General features: G+C 38.1%; 1 protein-coding gene across 4 annotated transcripts; it reads right to left on the bottom strand.

Moving 5' to 3' along the window:
• Nucleotides 1-627: 627 nt before the first annotated feature.
• LOC136203162 (beta-fructofuranosidase, insoluble isoenzyme CWINV3-like) lies at nucleotides 628-23,878 on the bottom strand. 4 transcript variants are annotated; one of them, XM_065994241.1, is made up of 7 exons: nucleotides 23,560-23,878; nucleotides 23,439-23,447; nucleotides 1,962-2,821; nucleotides 1,714-1,872; nucleotides 1,390-1,628; nucleotides 1,223-1,313; nucleotides 628-1,139 (listed from the first exon to the last, which is right to left on the bottom strand). In XM_065994241.1, exons 1-7 carry the CDS (start codon nucleotides 23,705-23,707, stop codon nucleotides 858-860), a joined length of 1,788 nt encoding a protein of 595 aa, XP_065850313.1. In that variant the 5' UTR covers nucleotides 23,708-23,878; the 3' UTR covers nucleotides 628-857. The 4 variants fall into 4 exon arrangements, with proteins under 4 accessions (XP_065850313.1, XP_065850314.1, XP_065850315.1 ...); XM_065994244.1 differs by having other exon boundaries at nucleotides 974-1,135; XM_065994242.1 differs by lacking the exons at nucleotides 23,439-23,447; nucleotides 23,560-23,878 and adding an exon at nucleotides 19,900-20,014.
• Nucleotides 23,879-24,547: the final 669 nt, after the last annotated feature.

The following is a 24,547-nucleotide window of genomic DNA, read 5'->3' as shown; positions in this document are numbered from 1 at the left end:
TGATAATTATTATTAGGTACCAATTGGAATATAAAACCAGTATATAAATAATAATAAATAAATCACAAGTAGGGACGGTTTAATAAAAAGTAGACATTTTAAACCGCCCCTATAAATTCCGTCGGTAAAAAAATCTACCCCGATGGAGACTATTTTATCGGTAATCTGTAGCTCCGCACTCTTTTGGTGACGGATTTGGGGCGGTTACACGTTAAAAAAAATGCCTCTATGGACACATTTTGTTGTAGTGCCTGAACCGATATTATTAATAGAAAATAAAAAATAAGCAAAAGTCATGCATGTTTTGAATAGAAGTGGCTATTGGCTATCTAATTTTGGAAGTTGTAGTCATATATATATTTTCAATAGTCCAATGATTTGTGTAAGCTTATTGCGCAAAATATAAATATCCTAGGATAGGAGTCTCCCTTTCCTAGGTTCTGTCTGCTGTAGCTTTTCTGCTACATCTTTTTTCATTATAAAAGAAAAAATAGAAAACCTTATAATTGTTTACCATAAATCAAATTAACTTTATATGTTTAAGCATTTTTTATCGTATTCTCATCTATTTCTCTTTTACCATAAGACTAACGAAACATCAGAGAGTTCAAAGGGAATATTTTATACTGGACCGGCTGTTATCAGGGAAATTCCATAAATATGCTTTGCTGACATCAACATCTAATATCTTGTTGAAGCAAATGTTAAACACAAACAACAACTTATCTGCATTATTTTAACATAAGAACAAAACTAATGAGGCAGATTTCACTAACTCAAATCTCATAATTTTGCAGAATTGTTCATCCCATTTTAGAAACTTTGAAGTGGCTTTTCTTACAAAAGGTAAATAGGTGTCAACCCAAATTGAAATTTGCATAAACATCCTGAGGGAAAGGACAAGATCTTTCTTCCATTGCCTTAATGACATTTGAGTCTGATCCCACGTAGCTTTCATGTTGTCTGAATTGAGCTTTGTTCATTCCCCAAGCATTCAACTGTAATATCTTTATGCTAAGAGTTCCATTGTTGAATAGATAAAGGTGAGCTTTGTTATCAACAGCAATTTTAGGATAAACTCTGCTAGTTATACATATTCTTCCTCCTTCCCCAAAACTCTCTATGATTGAATGGTCTATCTGCATTGCATTAACATATGAATACACAAATAACAATCACATCTGTAACAGAAATCAGATTTGAAACAGATTAACTAACTCACCAGGCTTCTTAGTGATATCTTCTTCTGCTGAGAATCTATGTTCACAAAAGCTCCATATGTGGTTTTATCAATCCCGTCTTTTAGAGAAGATCTGTTGGTATATTTTCAGTCATCATTTCTTCACAAAGATTAATTCAAAACTGGAAATCAAAGAGATTAATTCAAACCTGCTTTGATCACTGCACATCAGTACCACATAAGTATTTTGGCCTTTGAAAATCCTAAAATAAATTGCAGTTTGTTCTGTCAAGTCCTCTGTTGCTAAAGCTAACAAACCAAATGGCCCCAATCTACTTCTCATTGATGTATTTTCACCACTACACATCATTTGGGGATCAACATGAGTTGGGTTCAGGGAATCAGCCTCTTCCAATTCGGGCAATTCGAACTCAACATCTACATCTGCCTGTTTTAAGTTACGAGGAAGCATTTCAGTACCAAAAATAACAGTTTCCACAAAATAAGAATGACAAATGGGAACTTCAACTCACCTCTGAAGCATTTATGTCTCGAATTTCTAATATCGATCCACCATCAAGTGTCTCTTGTTGGATATTAACTTTCTTCCCCCTTAGTTTATCTATCTCTTCTATTGGCCACTGTAGTAATTGTTTTCCTTCTGTGTCAAGCCATATTTTCCTAGGAATTGCCTGAAATGGTGCATATCAGGATTGGAAAAGCTGCAGACATTTTCTAAACTATGAATATACAGAAGCAGTTTTGCTTAAATTGAACTTGCCTGAAGTCCAAACCATCCTTTCTCGACATCATCTTCAGTGCTATCAGACTCATTTACCCAGCCCCATAATATCCTCCTTTTCTTGAAGCTATCGAAGAACGTCTTGGAAGCATAAAACTTCCCATAGTCATACCTCAAATCGGAATTGGAACCTGTAAGATCATGAACAGGAATATACTTTCCCATCTCAGGAACATAAGAGCCTATACTATAGTAGTCATGAGCATTGAGTTGGAAGCTCGCCTTCATAACATGCTTAACGTCAGCATTTAAGTACGAAGTGTCAACACCATCGGTGCTATTAATAGGCACAGGAAAGAAATCTGGGCACTCCCACATCCCAGTTTTTGCTGATGAATAAAAAGGATCTTCATGCTTAGTCCAGTTAACAAAATCTATACTTTGATATAATAAAGCGACTCCTCTATTGTTCATGTTTGCACCAACAATTACATTCCATTTACCATCAGGACTGAGCCAAGCAGTTGTGGGATCTCTGAAGTCATCCCTTTTGACACCATTTGGTGGAACCATAACAGGGTTTCCTGAAAACTTAACCCATTCTATTAGTAATGGGTCAGAGCGATTCTTAGGCACTGCCAAATTCTGAACTTGTGTATGGTTAGCATCACTTCCAGTATATAAGATGACAGGTTTATTTCCAGGAAGTATTGTAACAGAACCAGACCAGCAACTATTGATGTCATATGGTCCAGTAGGATAAAGGGCATGCTTCAGATGAATCCAGTTAATGAGATCAGATGATACCGAATGAGCCCATACCATTTTGTCACCAAATGAAGCACCACTTGGATTGTATTGATAGAATAGATGATAAAATCCCTCGTACCACATCGGCCCTGCAATTGTAGATGAATCGATTTCATGATAACTTTGAGGAACTTCAAATTAACAAGTACTATAAATGACAATAAATACAATCAAAGATATTTAATAATCTATACATCACACTCGGCATTCGAAATGGGAGGTTTCTGTATGCTGGGAATTTCTCAAAAATCATGAAAGAGAATGCGCAGAAGCCTTTTAGTAAAGTGTCAGCAATTTGATAATGAGGTAGAACATAACATGGAGAACACGAAACTGTCCTTCCACAACTTTCTGGCGTACAAAGTGAATATTCATTTCGGTATGTTAAGTGCATTGATGTTGGACGGGATTATCGGAAAGATAAATTGTACTAACATTATATTATCACAGCACACCAAAGTGGCCTTCTTGACCGGACAATGAAAGTCTAAGAGAAGAGAAGGTTACGGAGCCAGCAAGTTTCAAAGACGACATTAGCCACCCATCTGCATTCGGCCTCAGCTCTAGACGATGACAATGTAGGTAGGGGTTTGGAAGACCATGAGATCAAGTTGTCACCAAGAAAGACAGAGTACCCTAAAGTAGAGTGTCAAGGATCAGGGCATCCATCCTAGTCAGCCTCAGTGTAAGAAAGAAGACGAAACTGACGATCTGTCAATATGTAAACCATAATCATGAATGCAATGAATGTGTCTCAAAATTTGTTTGAGAGAGTGCGTATGATCATCCCTCGGCTCATGCATGTGAAAGCAGACCTGTTGCACTACATAGGATTACACCTGGCAATTATCGTGTTCGACTCGTGTTCGTGTCGTGTCATTTCGGGTTCGTGTCAAAAATGAGTAAACCCAAACCTAACCCAAAAACTTTCGTGTCAAAGTCGTGTTAACCTGTTCGGGTTAGTGTCGATTTCGTGTCGTGTTTTCGGGTTACATGTAATTTTGTTATGCATATATATTAATAATAACTCTTAAAGATATAAGAAGATATGGTACTGTTTTTAAACATTTTATATCATTTTTAGATTAGTATGTTAACAATAATTATCGAAAAGTTCGATAATATCATGTTAGAGGGTCATGTAATGTGTTTATAACAATTTAGAAAATTCAAATCAATATTTGCAACTAATAATTATAATTTTATTATCTTTATTAATAAAGTGACATAAAAAAACACAAGAGAATATAACAATAATTTTCAATATCCATGTCATTTCTTGTCGTTTTCGGGTTCACATATCAACACTAACTCAACTAAAAAATTAGCGTGTCAGTTTCGTGTCAACCCAAAAATGACTCATTACCTATTAAGCTCAACACTAACACGACCTGACCTGACCTTGTTGAAACACCTTTCCACATAATTTTGATTTGACAAAATTGTTTAAATTACATATTCTAAACACACTAAGTTTAAATGCTTTGATTTATTCTACTAATGTGTTTGTTCAATGTTGAGTTAAAACTGTTATAAGACATAAGGATTAAAAGGCCCAAGCCCAATACGGAAGCCAAGGCCCAAGTCAAACAACTTAGTACACTCGGCCCGCGTATGTCAAGACGTTGTCGTTTTAAGACAAAACGCAACTCAGCAAACGGAAGGATCTAGAAGACCTTCGGGAACAACTTCAAGACGAAGCTGCTGAGTAGTCTCGACAAAGCGTACAAGACAGCAGCTCGCAAAGCAAAAACTTCCAGACAAAGTATTTCCCCTTTTGGCAAATTTCAGACGACACAGTATGCTGTCCAGTTGACTTTACCATAAAAGGACAGACCATCTACTGAGCTGCCCGAGGACAGAAGATACGTGATTCTGATTGGCCGAGAGCTCTGAACAAGTTAGGATGACAACGACATATAGCCGTTTCCCTCCAACGGTTATTTCGAAATTCGAAATGACCGATGCCCAGACGTCTCTATAAATAGTGCCATCACAAGTTTCATTTTATACAGAACTTGATCAAGCAGTTACGCTGACCAAATTTCTACAAGTTCTGCAAGCAAAGAAGCAAAGCAAATTCTTACACTACATTTCTTATATCTGTGTAAAAGTCTAGAGTGATTATTAAATCGTCTAAAGTGTCTTAGCACATCTTTGTATTAGGACAAAACACTTTTCATTTCTAGAGATAGAAAGGAGAGGCTGAGTACTCGGTTTTAAGTACTCAGCGAGAGATTAGGATTGAGTAGAAGTATAGAGGAAGGTACTCTTGTCATACTCAATTGCTGATATTGTAAAGGGTTTGAGGCTCTACCTTTAAAGAGCTCAGTAGAGGATTTGAAATATCGGAACGTGTTCCGGGGACAGGACGTAGGCTTAGAAGAAGCCGAACCTGGATAAATCTGCTGAGTGAAGTATTTCTTACCTTTAACTCCTTATTTATATTGCTTGCATTAAATAATCAAAACTGACCAAGTAAAGAGGTCAAATTGAGTTGTACGCGTTGAACGTCTGAGCTCAGGAATAGACTCTAAGTGCTATCTCCTGACTCAAGCTAAGAAACTGACCTAGTCACCTGTTGACTAAGCCAGTATCTTGCTGTTTACTCAGCGCCGCTGTTCAAACCTTTTTCTTTAGAAAAAGAAGTCTGCCCTAATTGCGAAAAAGTTTAAATAGTTCCTAACCCCCCCTTGGAACTATACTTGCAACCTTACAAGGGACCAACAAGTGGTATCAGAGCTTAAAAGCTCACTCTAAAAGGTCTAACAACCTTGAGCTGATCCCTACCATGGGCGAAAACAGCACTCGGTTTCTCCCTGGAAACCAAACAACTCAAATACTGCCTGAGGGGCTGTCCATTACTAGGCCTCCCCTATTCTTCGGGTCAAACTATACCTTCTGGAAGAATAGGATGAAAAACTTCATTCAGGCTACAAACATGAGTGCCTGGCTATCTATAGTCCAAGGCCCATTTGTACCTGTCGAGGTTGTGGCTGGCCAAACAGTTGTAAAAGCTGAGGCCAAATGGACAGAGGATGATCTTAAGAAACTCCAAAACCATGTTTCGGCTATCAATATGCTTCACTGTGCGCTCGATGCTGCAGAATATAATAAAATCTCAGGTTGTGAGTCGGCACAAGAGATCTGGAGAAAGCTGGAAGTCACCTACGAGGGAACTAACAAAGTAAAAGAATCCAAGGTGAATCAGCAGATGAGACTGTACGAGCTGTTCGAGATGAACAATGATGAGGGCATTTCAGACATGAACGCAAGGTTCACCAACATCATTAATGAGCTCAAGAGACTTGGGAAAATCTTCACTGAGGAAGAACAAGTCAAAAAGATACTCAGGAGTCTTCCTAAAGATTGGCAAGCAAAGAAGACAGCAGTCGAGGAAGCTCAGGATTTAACCACCTACAAATACGACGAACTCATCGGTTCATTGCTGACCCATGAGATATCCATGAAAAACTTTGAGGTGAAGGAAAAATCTGAAGACAAGAAGCAGAAGTCACTTGTCATGAAAGCTGACTCCACTGACGGGAGTTCAACTGACGATGAGGAGATGGCTATGTTCACAAGGAAGATGAAAAGGCTATTCAAGAAGAGTGACAAATACTCTAAAAAGCCTTACAGAAAGTTTGATAAGTATAAGGCTGACTCAAGTGATAGGAAATACAGAAAGGACAGCTCAAAGCCCATTACATGCTTTGAGTGCCATCAAACTGGCCATATTAAGTCAAACTGCCCCACACTGAGGAAAGACAAGAAAAGTGGGAAGAAAGCAATGGTGGCTACTTGGAGCGACATCGATGAGTCTTCATCTACAGAAACTGAGGCCACCGAGTCAGCGAAGATATGCTTCATGGCTGACGAACTTGCTGAGCCATGCGTCTCTGAGCATGCTGACCTATCAGAAGACGAGAAGCAATCAAATGAGGTAATTTCTCTTCCCCAGCTCAGAAATGATATGGTTAATGCCGTGAGTGATCTCTATACACTTGTCAAGAAGTGTAATAAGAAAGTTAGAGCACTCAGCAGGCGCTGTGACGAAGTGGAAGAGGTCAAACTGAGTGACCTCAGATTCCTTCTTCAGGACAATTCAACTCTGCATGATAACATGAAGATCATGCATGAGTATGTCTCTGAAGTCCAGTCAGTTTCAAAAAAACTGAGGAAGGACGTCACAACCATCCAGAACCAACTAAAGGTTCCAAATAAAAATAACATTCCTCTGAGAACTCAGTACCAAGGTACTCGGCAGAGATGGAATCCCCAGCGAAAAGTCCAGTGTGACTTTTGTGGGAAGTTAGGATACACCACTAAGGTGTGCTGGCACGCTCAGCACTGGGGTGCTGACAAGTCAGTAAAAAATCCTAAACAGAAGGTCAGTTGTGACTTATGTGGAAAGAATGGCCATACTGTCCATGTATGTCGCCATAAAATAAAATATGATGCTATACCTGTTGCACCTAACAAGTCAGGACCCAAAAAGAATTGGGTACCTAAAAGTAACTAGTTACAATGCAGGTAAGCCTGAGATGTGCCGAGAAGTCAAAGATGTGGTATATTGACAACGCATGCTCAAGGCATATGACGGGTGATGAAACTCAGTTCATCATGTTTGAGCGTAAACGAGGAGGGAGCGTAAGTTTTGGAGACAACAAGAAGGGTAGATACCAGGCGCTGACCGAAGATGATCCACACTCAGTAACCATCGCTGACCCAGAACCAGCTACTGAGTCATTCACGAAAAGGCTGACTAAGAGTAAGAGTGAACCTAAGATTACTTTTACTGACCCATCTACTTCTGCAGAGATTGTTGAAATAGAAACAACACAAGACATAAATCTACCTAAAGAGATAAGGATCCCAAGAGGGCACTCAGAGGGTGCGATCCTTGATTCTGCTGGGAATACCCTGATGACGAGGAATCAACTCAGGAAGTACCTCAGCAATGTTGCCTTCGTCTCAGTATAAGAACCGAAGAATTTCACTGAAGCTGAGTACGATGAATTCTGGATGAACGCAATGCAAGAGGAGCTCGATCAATTCAGAAGAAATGATGTATGGGAGCTAGTACCTCATCCAAAGAGTCAAAAGACCATCGGAACAAGATGGGTCTTCAGGAACAAGATGGATGAACAAGGAAACGTAGTCAGGAACAAAGCAAGGCTTGTAGCTCAGGGCTACAGTCAGCAAGAAGGTATTGACTACGGTGAGACCTTTGCCCCAGTGGCAAGGCTAGAGGCAATTAGAATACTATGTGCATATGCATCTTACATGAACTTTAAATTATTCCAAATGGATGTCAAAAGTGCATTTCTTAATGGAGTTATAAACGAGGAGGTTTATGTAAATCAACCTCCAGGTTTTGAGGACCCTAAGTTCCCAAACCATGTTTACAAACTCAAAAAGGCTCTGTACGGCCTCAAGCAGGCACCACGTGCTTGGTATGAGAGGCTGACCAGTTTCCTGCTGACTAGAAATTACGTCAGGAGTAAAGCTGATACAACCTTATTCATTAAGAAAAAGGGTAAAGATACCCTGCTGGCCCAAATTTATGTTGATGATATAATATTTGGTGCAACTAACGAATCAATGTGCAAGGAGTTTAGCAAACAAATGCAGACTGAGTTTGAAATGTCCATGATGGGAGAACTCAACTTCTTCCTCGGTCTTCAAATTAAACAAGGAAAGAATGGCATCTTCATCAGTCAAGCCAAATATGCCAAGGAGATATTCAAGAAATATGACTTGGAGAATTGCAAGCCAATATCCACTCATATGGGCACTGACACTGTCCTCTGCGCTGACGAGAATGGTAAGTCAGTAGATAGCAAATTATATCGAGGTATGATAGGCTCTCTACTTTACTTAACAGCCAGTAGACCGGACATTCAGTTTTCAGTATGCTACTGTGCTAGATATCAATCTAACCCTAAGGAATCTCATTACATTGCTGTAAAAAGAATCCTTAGATACTTGCAAAGCTCAGTGAATGCAGGTTTGTGGTATCCAAATACTCATAATTTTACACTCATTGGATACACTGACGCTGACTATGGACGAGATAAGCTGGAACGAAAAAGCACCTCTGGAGGATGCCACTTCTTAGGAAGCTGTCTTGTATCCTGGTTCAGCAAAAAGCAGGCGTCAGTAGCCTTGTCTACCACTGAAGCTGAGTACATTGCTGCTGGTCATTGTGTTGCTCAAGTCCTATGGATTAAGCAACAGCTTGAAGAGTATGGTGTTCAAACGAAGACAACTGAAGTCAAATATGACAACAAAAGTGCAATTGATCTTTCCAAGAACCCAATTCAACATAGCAGAATGAAGCATGTCAGCATCAGACATCACTTCATTAGAGACCATGTACTCAAGGGTGAGATCAAGCTGACCTTTGTCCCAACGGACGAACAGCTTGCGGATATCTTCACGAACCCACTGGCCTGTGAGCAGTTCAGCATACTGAGAGAAGCAATTGGTATGTTTAATCCTCTTCAGTAAATTCCTGTGCTAAATGAATATGAATGCTGAGTGAATTACTATGCTGAATGATTGATTGTTTGCTGAGTAACTCATCGAAACTGACTGAACATCAAATACTGAGTAACTTGCACACTGAGTAAATTAGTTTAAACTTAAACTTTAAAATCATCCGTAAATGCATTACTGACCACTCAGAATATCAAACGCTTGACATTCTAAATGCTGAGTGTTATATCCGTTAGCATAAATGCAAAGCACGCGTATAGCCCTAGGATGACATATTCGCCGTATGTGTCATAAATGCCAGGATCTTTGTCGGTACACAATCCCAAGGCAAAACTGACACATGGATTCGATTAAGATCCACACCGTTCATTCCGTCTATAAATTATGGGAATTTCCCCATCTTTTATTTTTTACGCTTAATCAATTCTAAAGGCAAAGAAACTACTTTGAACCTCTTCTCTCTCAAATTCCTCTAAGTTTTCCATATTCGAAGAATGATTAAGTTATCTTTCAACGTCTCCGGTGCCGGCCACCAAAAGACCAACTCCGATGAACCTACTCAAAATCCCTCTACGCCGAGTAAGGGAAAAACTGGCCAGAACTCTGGTCAAGGAAAAATCGTGAAGGTCCGAACCTACTCCAAAGTATTTGAGAACGTACGCGAATGGAAGGTTGAACCCTCCAGATGGGTCTCGGAGCACTTCGTACAGAATGAACAGCCATTTGCCGAATGGATTTCCAAGAATGAATGGACTGGGCTGTTCTCAGTCAGGGATGAAACTTATCCTGACCTAGTGAGGGAGTTTTACCACAACCTCAAGGTTGCCAGTGACTCCACCGACTACCTATGCACTGAAGTAAGAGGCAAAACCATCTTCATCAACCCTCTGTACATAGGAAACCTTCTCCAACTGAAAACTGAGGGAGCAAGGCTGAGAAAATCGGGAGATCAGGACAAGACAAACTATGTACACAGTTTTTGCAAACCTGATGGCTACTCAGGAGAAGTCTCAGCTTCTTCGATGGGTCAGCACCAAAAAATGGCTCACTACCTGCTGAGTTATTTTATTTACCCGAAGATCAACTGCACTACATCAGCAACAAACTTTGAACAGTGCTTCATATGGCACATGCTGACGTACACCCCCATCAACATGCCAGTCTTCTTAGTTCCTGGGTTCCTATGCAGCACGGGTACGCTGAGACTTGGGTCACTCATAACTAGGATCCTCATTGACCACAAGATTGACCTCCAAGGTGAGGAATCTTACCGAGGATCTGAGATAACAGCATCCTCGCTGAGGGCGCTGAAGTTTGGACAGCCTTTGAAGAAAGGTAAAGCTGCTGCTGCTGCTGCTGATGCTGGCCAAGCTGAGGAAACTGCTGAGCCAAAGAAAGGGCGAAGAACTAAGGCCCCAGCTTCCCGCAAGAGGAAAACTGCTGAGACTCCTACTCCAAACGTTAAGTCTCCAGCAAAGAAGCAGAAGTCAGCTGGTAAGACAGCTGAGAAAAGAACCAGGCAAGGTGAGCCTGGAACTGAGGAAGCTGCTGAGCAACCTCAAAAGAAGCAGAAGTCTTCAACACTGGCTCCTCTAGAAGCCATACCGACCGACTTCATTGTACCGGGTGATTCTCACTTCACCCAATGTCAAGGTACATTTGCTGAGTCTGAGGAGCATGAGGTCCAACTAGATGACCACTTCATCTCTCAAGTTGAGGAAGAACTTGATGGAGATAGTACTGAGGAAGAAGAAGAAGACGAAGCCAGCGGTCAGGATGACGCTGAGGATTCTGAGGAAACTGCCAGCGAACATGAAGCTGAGGATCCTAACACTGGGTTAGCTGGTGGAGATGTACATGTCGACACTGAGTTGGCTGCAGGAGTTGAGCAAGTACTTGACCAACACACTGTTGATCAAGTTGAAGAGCAAGCTGACCAGCCTAATACTGAGCAACAGGAATCCTCTCCTACTCACTCAGAAGAACCTGCTCATAATGCCACTCCACTGCGTAGAAGGCAAAAGTTGGTTAAGGCCAGTGAGAAGATAGTCAGTGAACCTCCTATGCAACCACCGACTCTTCCTGAACTTGTCCTCTCCAAGACAACTAAGGACCCTTCTGCTGTCAAACTGACATTTTTCAAACGGCAATCCACTTCCACTTCTTTGACGCCATTGGAAAAACAAGCCTTTGTTTCTTCTCAGCAGGAACATGCCGACCCTAACACTTCAACCACATCAACCAGTCAGGTTGAACCGTCTACTGTTCATGCTGTTTCCTCAAGCATGTTGCTGACTCCCCATCCTTCTACCGTCAGTACAGACAGTGTTCGGATTACAACTTCCACAACTAAACTCTCTGCTGATCAATCAACATTTCCTCCAACTCAAGTGCAGATTGAGCATACTCTTCTAGTCACTGACCAGGGTACTCCTTTCACTCCATTTCCTTCTGGTTATACTGATGTCCATCTGAATGCCACTGAGTCCGGTAAAAAGATCATCGACTCAGTGCAAGCATTAATCCGGGAACTTCAACATTCCACTCCTCCTACTGCTGGTTCTACTATTCTCGAGACTACCCAGCTCTCTCAGGTCACTGAGCTTCTCAATGAAGTTAAGGGACTTAAAGATTTGCTGAATGTCATCTTATCTTTTCAAGCCCAGCAAGCTAAGCAGGATTCTATTGCCAAGTTGGCAGAAATACAGCTGACAACAGTTCAACATCTGAACTCTCTCCATCACCAAGTCCAGAACTTGTCCGCTATGAACACTGACTACACCACTTCCTCTGAACTCAAGATGCTCTTTGCTCAGCTTCACACTGAGCAACTGAAGACCAACGAGCAAATGGTGTCATACAGTCAGTGCTCAGTAGAGCAAATCGGTGAGGCAATAAGGCTGCTTAATCTGAATAAGCAAGAGATGGATACTGACGCAATGAAGCAGAATGAGTTGTTGTCTCTCACACAGCAATTTTTTAACCACATTCGTCACAACAATCTCCAACGCCATCATTACGACTCAGCTCTATTAAAGACATTTCACCAGGTCTTTGCTGGCCTCTCTGAAGCTCTTATCTGGCAAGCCAAAGCTCAAGCTTACAGTGTCAATATGCTCAGTGCTGCTGATCTCCGAATTCCCGTAGAAGTATCAGCTGATGGAGTTGCCATTTTTGATGGCGTAAATGAAAGCGCTGATAAACTGAAGGAGCTTTCTCAGGAACTGACTAGAGCTGTGTTAACCGATGCATTCAAGCTCCCTGAAGTTGACAAAATGGGGGAGAAAGCGCAAGCAGCTAGAGCTCAGCATGAGCGACGTCAGTATGAGCGAAGTCAGTCATCACAACACAAGAAAAAGAAATAGATAGGCTAGCTCAGTATATGGTAGTAATGTTTTGTTGCCTTATCTTTTTATGTGTTGCTGTGTAATGAATGACTTCCATCAATATATCATATCCTTATCTTCATCTTCAAATCTTAAGTTATGATATATGTTGCTAAATACTGAGTTATTAAGTATCTTCAATTAAATCAGCCATGTTTAACACCTGTAAAATTATTTGACTAAATCAAATGCTGATAACATGTTTGACATTGACCTATGTGTTTATAAAACATTCTGATAAGAACTCATTGAACAATAAATTACTCAGCGCGCTCTATATGATTAAACCTTCCGCTTAATACTGAGTAGATAGAATATGTTGAAATAGCTGACCTATATCTGAAAACTGACCTTAAATTTACTCATCTAAACCCTTAAAAGTTTCAAGTAAAACTTAAGTCAGTAGCTCAACCCTTACGGGGGAGTTTGCTAAGTTATACTAGGTCAACTATCATGGGGGAGCTCATACTGAGTTCCTTGCTGAATAGTTTTGCCAACATCAAAATGAGGGAGTTTGTTGAAACACCTTTCCACATAATTTTGAGTTGACAAAATTGTTTAAATTACATATTCTAAACACACTAAGTTTAAATGCTTTGATTTATTCTACTAATGTGTTTGTTCAATGTTGAGTTAAAACTGTTATAAGACATAAGGATTAAAAGGCCCAAGCCCAATACGGAAGCCAAGGCCCAAGTCAAACAACTTAGTACACTCGGCCCGCGTATGTCAAGACGTTGTCGTTTTAAGACAAAACGCAACTCAGCAAACGGAAGGATCTAGTGTTGGGGTTTAGTGTCCTATAGACAATTGTTGCAGGATACAAACTTATTGTAAATGAATTGTTCTTTATATCATTTGTTTTAATAAGATATATGTTTTATAACTATATAAAGGCAATCCCTTTTAAAGCACTAAATAAAGTCTAATAAAAGGAAATCCGTAAGTTTGTTTAAAGTGATTATAAAGTGTTCATACAAGCATGAAGTGAGACAAAACTTTATAATAAACTAATAAACTTAAAACCACCCTAAGTCAAGTGATATGTTTAGGATTGATATATCACTATTGAGACTTGTATGTAACAATGTCTTCTGTGACAGAAAGCTGATCTCACAAGCTTCATATATATAGATATCTGGACAGTTACATAGATCCGATGAAACGTCGTTCATTAGGATTAGGGATCCGATTTGAGATAACAGGATGGGTAGATTCGTCCTTGTCACCTGTTCATCTCATTGGTATTAATAGGTATAAATAATCCTCAGACTCAAAGGAATGTTAATTGGTCATCCTGAATTATTGAATGTGAGACTTTGATCGCGTGGTCCCACGATCCTTAACAGAGATGACTCTGGGGTGTGAACTGCAAAGGTTGGGTGTCATAGGAGGTAATGTCAGGGTAGTTATACATTGGATTGAGCATTTATCACTCCCGACGAATGGGAGATACGTCCAAGGATCGCTTGTGGAAGACTCGACTCTAAATCCTTGCAAGGTGATAGCTTAAGAGTAGAAATACAGATTTCACTTAACCTATCTATTTGAGTTGACTCGGCCTGTACAAGTAAAACGAACGTCTCGCTATATATGACTTGACATCATCCATAGTCATAAGATTCAGTTCAAGGATGTAGTTGATAAAGGATCGAATTATACTGTAACTAATACGGAAGGGTTAACGGCAGAATCAACCTGTCTTCTTAACGGACTCTGGGGGAATGATTACGGACATGCCGATAACATGCTCTGTTCATCATTCCATTATGCAAGGATTAAATATAATTCTTGAAGAAATTAATTTAATAGTTGCATACGGCCAGAAGTAGTAAGAACCTAATGGATCACACATAAGACTTGGAAACAAAAGAGAGATGGATATGATTAATAGATGGAAGCCCAATTGAGCCCAATAAGGCCGACATATAGGAGGGGGTCGAAATTTATGTATATTAGGGGAAGGAATTAATTTATTCCACTCTTCCTAATTTGATTAGGATTGTGAAATTAAATTAATTAAGAGATAATCAAGTTATGAGTTTTAATTAGATTAATATACTCCTATTATTATCTAACTAGGTTATTTATTATTATCCTAATTATATTGGATATATAGTAAGATAATAATTAGAAATCCTATTCCGAATTGGATTCCTATTAAGTAACATATTCCTATCTAACTAGGGTTTAGAGACAAGCTAATATATATACCCCCTTCCCTTTGGAATTTCGACACACACAAACCCTCCCCCTACATGTGATTTTCGAAATTGCTTCTAGAGAGAGAAAGAAAGAATTCCATCCCCAAGTTCGTGGACAAGAATTCATACGGCTTCCGTCAATCGATTAATCTCTTCCATCTCTTTTCTCTTTGATCTTGTGTTGGTTTGTTAGTGGCAATCTATTTTGGTTGCATCTCATAAGGGTTGATTCTAACTTAATCTCACCGTGTTCACGAAAGAAGGAAAAACAAACAAAAGGGAGAATTCGTTTTTTCTTCGCCTACATCAGGTCAGTTCACTATTTCGAGGATTTCCAGAGATTGAACCGTCGGATCGTCGCGATTTTTGGACAGTAGCTTCTAGACACATTCTTCCACGTTTCCACCGAAGGGATTGTCGTTCGGAGGTTTGGAAGGTCTGTTTCGAATAGGGGCAGATTGGTAAACAGTTTACATCTCCTTTGAAGTTGTGGGCACTTCGTTTGCAACGGTAGATTGATCATCGAAAGGTATTTCTTCTTATCCCTCTTTATATGAAATAACGATTAACGGATCCTATGGTTAAAAGGCAGTAGGCTAAAATTTTTATATTTCCGCTGCTATACCTTAGCCCTATTTCCAACATCTAGAAGACCTTCGGGAACAACTTCAAGACGAAGCTGCTGAGTAGTCTCGACAAAGCGTACAAGACAGCAGCTGGCAAAGCAAAAACTTCCAGACAAAGTATTTCCCCTTTTGGCAAAGTTCAGATGACACGGTATGCTGTCCAGTTGACTTTACCATAAAAGGAGAGACCATCTGCTGAGCTGCCCGAGGACAGAAGATACGTGATTCTGATTGGCCGAGAGCTCTGAGCAAGTCAGGATGACAACAACATATAGCCGTTTCCCTCCAACGGTTATTTCGAAATTCGAAATGACCGATGCCCAGACGTCTCTATAAATAGTGCCATCACAAGCTTCATTTTATACAGAACTTGATCAAACAGTTACGCTGACCAAATTTCTACAAGTTCTGCAAGCAAAGAAGCAAAGAAAATTCTTACACTACATTTCTTATATCTGTGTAAAAGTCTAGAGTGATTATTAAATCGTCTAAAGTGTCTTAGCACATCTTTGTATTAGGACAAAACACTTATCATTTCTAGAGATAGAAAGGAGAGGCTGAGTACTCAGTTTTAAGTACTCAGCGAGAGATTAGGATTGAGTAGAAGTATAGAGGAAGGTACTCTTGTCATACTCAATTGCTGATATTGTAAAGGGTTTGAGGCTCTACCTTTAAAGAGCTCAGTAGAGGATTTGAAATCTCGGAACGTGTTCCGGGGACAGGACGTAGGCTTAGAAGAAGCCGAACCTGGATAAATCTGCTGAGTGAAGTATTTCTTACCTTTAACTCCTTATTTATATTGCTTGCTTTAAATAATCAAAACTGACCAAGTAAAGAGGTCAAATTGAGTTGTGCGCGTTGAACGTCTGAGCTCAGGAATATACTCTAAGTGCTATCTCCTGACTCAAGCTAAGAAACTGACCTAGTCACCTGTTGACTAAGCCAGTATCTTGCTGTTTACTCAGCGCCGCTGTTCAAACCTTTTTCTTTAGAAAAAGAAGTCTGCCCTAATTGCGAAAAAGTTTAAATAGTTCATAACCCCCCCCCCTTGGAACTATACTTGCAACCTTACAAGGGACCAACAGACCTAACCTGCTCAACACGACCCGATCTGTCATTCCAAATATTTTGAACTTTACTTCAAATTCATAATTTGAAAAATTAAAACCTAATAAGTTAAGATAATAAGATAAGATAGGGGTTTTTTTATACTCTTTATATTTATACTTTAATAAATAAGAAAAGTCATGTCTATTTTTAACCTAGTTTATCATAATTTTTAATTTTTTTAATTTCTTTAATTAAATTTCGGGTCAGTTTCGTGTTTTTGGGTTGACACGAAAATGACACGAAAATTAACGTGTTATTTCGTGTCGTGTCAACTTTCGTGTCGTGTCATAAAGCCCTAAACACTAACACTAAAAAAGCATGTCGTGTTCGTGACGTGTCATCGGGTCGTGTGTCGCTTTGCCGGGTGTACATAGGATATGTGCGGAATTGTAAAGCTAAGATATTGCAAAGCTCCTACTAGGCTACAATAATGAATAGGATCAACATATGGAGGTCCCGAGGAGGCACCGAGTTTGGCTTTAGTCTCCATTGGTGTATGGTCAAGGTTGCAAGAGGTCGTGCCATCATGTTCAATGATCTTCTCGACATATTTTGCTTTACACGGAAAAAACCCATAAGTATGTTGTGTAACTACAATTCATGCAAAATAGCTTAGAGGACCCAAATCCTTCGTAGCAAACTTGGAAGCAAGAATAATAGACTTCTTGAGGGTATGAGATGAAGCAGCAAGAATAATGTCATCAACATATATAACAATATATGTTATGCCAATGCCTTTGGTATAAATAAAAAGCGAGTAATCATATTTGCTATGGCTAAAACCAACTGTGCAGACAAAATCAGCAAATTGTTGATACCAAGAACAAGGAACTTGCTTGAGGCCATATAAATACTTTTTTAAAAGGCATACATAGTTGGGATGAAGATGATCTCTAGAACACATGGACTGATGCTTGTACACTATTTCATGAAGTTGACCATTCAAGAAAGAATTTTTGACGCCCAACTGATGAATGGACAAAGATTTTGATAATGCTATGCTTAGAACGGCTCGAATGGTGGCTGGTTTGACTATTGGACTGAAATTTTCATCGCAGTCTACTCCCACATATTGAGATCTTCCATCACCAACAAGTTGGGCTTTGTGCCTCTCAACAGAATCATCAAATTTATTTTTATGTCAAAAGTTCCATATTGGATGAATAATATTGACATTAGAAGGATGGGACACCAGCTCCCGCGTCTTGTTTTTTTAATAAGAGCATTAAATTCATCCAAGCATTCCAATTTGGGTTAGATAGGGATGATTTCAAATTGTGGGGGAGAGGTGATGGTGTTATGAAAGTAGACAAATTAAATAGGCATTCAAGCTTAAGAACCTCATTCATGTCATGAGTGGTCATGGACCTAGAGGGTGCGTGTATTAGGGAATGTGGTTATGCACTTGGTGAGGAGTGGACATGTGTATTCGGTGAGCTAGATGGGGCCTGTTGGTGTTGGGGATCGATAGGCCAAGAGGTAATAAGGGGCTATATTCAAATTGGATGAGCTGACTAACCTGTGTGGGGACTCGGTGTGTGAAGTGTGGCAATGGGTTAATTTTAGAGATGAGGGATATAATAAGGAGACGCCATCTAAAAATGTATAGGTGTGTGGAGGGGAAGGATTGATCTTTGCAAAGGGAAAATTAGATTCATCAACCACGGCATGGAGGGAGAGAATAATCTTCTGGCTAGCTAAGTCATATCATTTGTGTCTTCTATGGTTAGATGGATACCCTAAGAAAACACATGGACTTGAAAGAGCTTGTAGTTTATTTATGGTAGTGGAAGAAATGAGAGGATAACATGAACACCCGACATAGGAGTATGAAGGATTTCTATGATAAAGAATTTGAGCCGGAGAAGAATTGAGGAGCATTTTGCTAAGGAGGATGTTAAGAAGGTATGTTTCCATTTGGAGGGCATGGTGCTAAAACAATGGGATATAGAAGAATGAGCAAGAAGTGCATGAATTAAATTGTTTATTGCTCAGATTTTGCATTTAGCTTTTCCATTTTGTGGAGATGTATGAGTAAAAGAAAAATGAAACACCATACCGTGATTTCTATAAAAATATTTAAATGATTCATTATTATATTCCCTCCTGCTCTCACATTGAAATTTTTTAAACGTGTTGTTTGAATAAGTGTAATCATCGAGGAAAAGAAGATACTATTAATGACCAACCGAGCTTAAAACGGGAGATGTCCACAAATCACTATGAATAATATCAAATGACATAGTTCTGCAATTATTTGAAGCATGAAAAGGTACTTGAATATGTTTTCCAAAAATACAAGATTGACAAGGAAGAAAATGAAGTTTTCTTACAAGCAATGTGGTTATTATTTCTTAGAGAATGTAAAACATTTGCTCACGGGTGTACTAATATATTATGTCAGAAGTAGAGTAAGGAACTGTAAAATTGGATGGGGAAGTAGGTTGATGGCAAAAGGATTGAAAAAGAGGATATAAATCTATAGTGCTATCACATCTCATAATTGGAATCCCAGTCTAAAAATCCTTCACAGAAACCCAAAAGGATCAAACTTAATAATAACATTATTGTTAGTGGTTAAACGACTTACATATATTAAGTTTTTAATGAGTTTAGGCACATGGAGAACATTATTTAAATGTAAAGGTGGGTGAGCAGAGGGGAGTTAAGTGTGTCTATAACCACAATTTGGAATTTGATAACATCTGAATATTATCTTGGAGGCAAAACCATGAAAATCTATAAAGAAAAAGATCAAATGGCATAAAGTATCGTTGCAGGGTAGGATCCGCCAAGACAAGACTATGGCGTATGCCGGAAGTCATTTCCAAGAAAGGACCCTGCCACGTGGATACGCCATATGGATACGTCGCAAGTAAAAGCTCTATGTTCGCCAAAAGAGGATAGACATGCCATCCAAGGTATATACGCCCTTGTTGCCACTAAGTCATTCCCTAGGAAACTGTTATAATCAATAGCATTAAACAGTTCCTTAAAGGCTCTAATGGTCGAATCTGAAGCATGTATCATTAATGCATTAAAGGGCACTAAATGCAAGGCTGTTTGAATTACCACCTTGATGGTTATAGAATCTAATATAAATACCTCCACTCCGAGGTATTCAAGGCACACTTACTAATTCCCTACTTTTGTACTTATAGTTTATTCTCTGAATCATTACTGACTTAAGCATCAGAGTATCCCCGACCGAACCCAACAGCGCCTCATAGGGAAGAGCTTCGGTCAAGGAATTTTTCACAAGTTATCAAAATTCCATGTCCATTTCCAGCAATTATATTTATTTTCTTTCTTATATTAAAAAAATAAGACAAGAAAGTACCTTGAGATACAGCCATGTGCGAGGTTGCACTAGTGTCCATGTACCAGTTTTTATCAAAGACGCTAAAAGATAAAGTATGCATCACTACATCAATATCCATTAGACCATAGCTTGAAGGAGCATAGTTGGAAGGGGGTTGTAACTATGCATTGTGTGGTTGGTGTGCTCTTTTACCAAGGAGTTCGGGTTGTTAGAAATAGGGGTCGAGCCCAAGAAGTCGTAGGATAAGGACAAGACGGGGCAACCCTGTTGAAACACAATTTCCACACCAATTTTGATTATGACAAAAATATCAAAAGAAATTAATAATCCCATGTTTAGTGATACATTAAAATTAAATGTTGATTTATTTGGACTAATGTGTTTGTTAAGTGTATGTTTGATTAAATGTAAATAAGAAAGACATATATACAAAGGCCTTAAGCTTGAACCAAAGGCCCAAGGATCAACTTCAGCTGAATAGCTGGAAGGATCCAGAAGCAGAAGCCATGCCTAAATGAAGAAAGGAGATCAGGGCATTAGAAACAAGATCAACATTGACTCTGGAGCACTGACACTGTATCACCAAATAAGGAAAGAAGCAGAAGCTCCAGATGGCTTGTCCCCTAGTCAACTTGGAATCTTTGCCTCATTTGGTTAGACAGTCAGACTACCTTTGTTAAGACTCGAAAGCATGGCCTCTCAAATACCCAACAAAAAAGAGAAAAACAATCATTGGCTGTGTAAACTGGCTAATAAGGATGAAAGCGACAGAAGAGTCATTTCCCTCTAACGGTTACTTTGAATTTCGAAATAACCAGTCTCAAAGTGTCACTATAAAAGCCACATCATTTGCTCCATTTGGACTTGATCATCAACGCTGAAATCTAGAGAGAATCATCCTTGAAGTTCCAAAATCAAAGTAAAAAGCATATACACGTTTATTGTATTCATTCGTTTAATAGCTCTGAGTTCTTTCATTGTGTTCTGAGTAAGAACAAACTATCAATAACTTAGAAAAGTTCAGAAGCTCTTCTGTTTATTTCGGTTATAAGTGAACAGTAAGAGAGGTAGATAGATGGCTAAGTGTTGAGTCTAAAGGAAAGGTACTTTATAGAGCCTATGTATCTATTGTAAGGGTTTATGCTGTACCTGTTGGAAAGATTTCACCAGTGGATCTAAACCTAGAAGAAGGTATTCTAGGAACTGGATGTAGGCAGGATTCGCTGCGTAACTATTTCTCTAACCCATTTCTTCTGACATATTTATATTGCTTGCTTTTGTGCTTACATATATATAACTTGTGCTTATGACTATTGTACTCAATAGCGTGTTTAACAAAGTCACACAAAGGCTACTCCAGTTAAGTGGCATAGTGTTTTAAACGTTCAGAAGCAGAATCAAGCTTTGGTTCTATCTAACATAGTAATCAAAGTTTGTCTCTTATTCCGAGCTACTTTGTGCTATTGAACTAATTCTGTGAGAAATTTTATAAAGACTTATATTTACTCAATAGTTTTATTCACCACCCCTTTGGAACTAGATTCTATCTCATAAGGGACCAAAAAACCCAAGCTTGATGTCCCCACACATTGAATATTGCAGCCAAAATAAAGGCTATTTTTGTGGCTGCTGACATTGTCTGTGATGGGGCTGTTCGCATCTGTAGTAGCTGCTGCCACCTCCACGCCCCTTCCTCTTTCGTTACTGATAGGTTTCCCATGAAATTGTTGCGATTTCCACCCCTTTTATATGTATGATTTCCATAATTTCAAAAAGTTATTGATACGATACTAAATCAATTAGGCTTTTGGAAGTTAGGTCCTGATATGATCTGAAGTCATCAAATAGGCACAGTTCCATCAAAGCCCATTATAGCGTTATAATTAGTGGAAGTCATGGCTTCGGCCACCTCACGTCCGAAGGTTGTCTTCGGGAACTACATTTGGAAACACGTGGATAAATAAGTATGCTGGATTTCAAATGCACGCTCCCCACATTTTGAAATATTGTGGCACAGAAAAGATAGGGTCCGAAGACTTATCAGGTGCTGTCACATATCCAGGTACACTTTATTTTATCTATAAATAGTAGAGACATCAACAAGCTCTAGTATCTAACTTCAACTATTCTATACTTCACTCTTTGTTACTTGTTGGCTAGATATTAACTCTAATATCTTCTAACTTTAGCATCAGAGAGGGTTCACCGAAACTCCGGCCCCTTTTTTGACATCTTTTGTGATCTCAAGTCACCGAAGTGTCATCAGAGACGACATTTACAAGAAGTGTCAGTTGAGCGGTTTGGTTGCAGATCACATTTGCAAAACACTAGTTTGATAATATCAAAGCTCACATATATGGATGGTTATAAGAACCGAACCAGACTGATCAGTTCAACTAAAACCGATCATAATCCTATGTCGGCACTAGGAAAACCATTTCACGGTTAACAGAGGTGGAATTCAAATCTTAAACCCTTAACATGTAAACAATAATGTCCACCAACCGCACTGTCATATTAGTTTTTTTTTTTATGATTTACATTAACCATTTATTAAATGTTATTTTATAAATTAAATAATTGAAATATTAGTTAGTATTATTTTTTTATATTTAAATAAATATCATAAAAAATTTATTTTATCTTCTTAATATTAATAAATTTTAATTAATATTTAAATTTTAAATACATACAAATAAAATTTAAAAGTTTAATTAAGTTATATAATTTAAATTGAATTATAAATATATATCATGGATTAGGGTATGTTTACTTTGTTTTTAACAAAGTAAGACTTACTTTGTTTTTTCCGTCATTGGATGGTGATGAACTTTGACAAAGTAAGCCCATCTAATGGTAGAAAAAAACAAAGTAAAGCTTACTTTGTAAAAAACAAAGTAAGCATAGAAGGCACCTATATATCATATTATTTATTATTTTTACGTGTTAATAATATTAATAAAAATAATAACTATATAGTTTAAAAATATATTCCTTTTACAATTTATTGAATTTTAATAAGAAAATAATTTTGTCAAATTAAATTTATTAATTTAAGATCTCAAAATATCATGATTTGATATTAAAGAAATATTATAATTAATATAACTTTTATTAATATTGTTAATTTTTTTTAATCATGTTAATATTTTTTTGAAAAGTTAAATTGTTAATGTTATACTATGTTATAAGGTCTATTGTTAATAGAAATATAAATTTTATATGATTTTTGAAATACCGTTTGAACCGAGTAAACTACTAGCTCTTAACTCTTTGTCTTGTATCACGGGCGGAATTTTGACAACCATATATACATATTTGCATATCTTAAAGAGCAAGCTTCAAAATTCTCAAGGCAAGCAAATAATGAAACCAAAGTAAAACCCTCTTTTGTGTAGCATGCAACAAAAGATGTCTATTAGAATTAGTAATTTTGATTTAGTATTCTATAGAGTTGTATGCAAAACTAAACACATTATAGACAATCATATCAACAAAGATGCATATGCATATGATTAGGGTCTGAACTCTTAATCTGAGATTGGTTGGATACTTACCATTGGGGTCTATGATCCGCCAAGAATACATCCCATCCCATGCCAAAATATGAAAAAACACAATAAGATTTGGTAACACAAACAAAAACAAAGATTCAATAATAAGAGAATCAGATCATACCGTTGAGCCAATTGGAAGGAGATTGGAAGTGATAAGATGTTCTGTATGGCTGGCTTTCTTCTGATTGATATTCATGAGCTTCAACTCCATTACTTAGCAAAATGTTAAAAAATAATCCAAGAATAATTGCTTGCATCTCCATCTTCATTTTTTAGTTTTAATCAAAACCCAAACTAGATGCCTTCACTTATATAATTAGAAATTTGAATTATTGAGTCTAGGAATAGAAAATTTCTCCAAACTCCAACCCCTTCCTGACAAAATTTATATAATTATTTGAGTATAAGAGCTTCTAATCGGTTAAATAATTCAAGCAACAGTGAACGCAATAAGACTAATACTAAACATAATAATATAATAAATAGGTCTACTTGTAAGTTGTAATAATGTAATAAGAAAAGATACACAGAAATAGAAAAGAAAAATGGAAAATACAACTGGACAACCGAATTAAAAAAGACCAGTACATTCTAAAAATTATAAATAAAGAAGACTTGGAAAGTATAAGTTTTGTATTATATTCTAAGGTAATCGCTGTTAAACACTACGCCAAAACCCTCTTCAGACGATGATTAAAAACCATCATTCCGCGAGATATAAATTTATTACAGAGCTCGTTGCCGTCTATTGCACATTCAGACGACGGTCAGGTTCTGTCATGTTTCGTCATCACACATGACATTAGTCTATTTTCCTACTGTCACCTTACCCAAACCGTCAGGTTAACATGTGGGAAATTGACATATTGAATTTGAGATGATAGTTCGTATAATAATTTCTGCCGTTATAGCCTGTTTAGATGGCATATGTCTTAATCAATCACGTCAAATGATTTTTTTTTCAGATGACAAATACATTTATTTTAATGTCTTTTTATTACTATTTAGATGATATTTTTAAAAATTAAAATGTCACTTTTTGCCTTCTTCTTCGTTTGAATTTCTGGTTTTTACCTGAATACTGAAACATACTAAAATATGAACATGAA

The sequence above is a fragment of the Euphorbia lathyris genome, chromosome 8, assembly GCF_963576675.1.
Source record: "Euphorbia lathyris chromosome 8, ddEupLath1.1, whole genome shotgun sequence".
In the NCBI taxonomy this organism is placed as follows: domain Eukaryota; kingdom Viridiplantae; phylum Streptophyta; class Magnoliopsida; order Malpighiales; family Euphorbiaceae; genus Euphorbia; species Euphorbia lathyris.
This window is presented reverse-complemented; position numbering and strand designations above follow the sequence as displayed.

Excerpts from the sequence above, each read along its gene's own strand:
- LOC136203162 (XM_065994241.1), bottom strand. The coding sequence starts at position 23,707 with ATGAAGATGGAGATGCAAGCAATTATTCTTGGATTATTTTTTAACATT. Across the intron at positions 1,629-1,713 it reads GAGACATAAATGCTTCAGAG|GCAGATGTAGATGTTGAGTT; the intron begins GTGAGTTGAAGT and ends AACTTAAAACAG. Across the intron at positions 1,140-1,222 it reads AGATATCACTAAGAAGCCTG|ATAGACCATTCAATCATAGA; the intron begins GTGAGTTAGTTA and ends AATGCAATGCAG.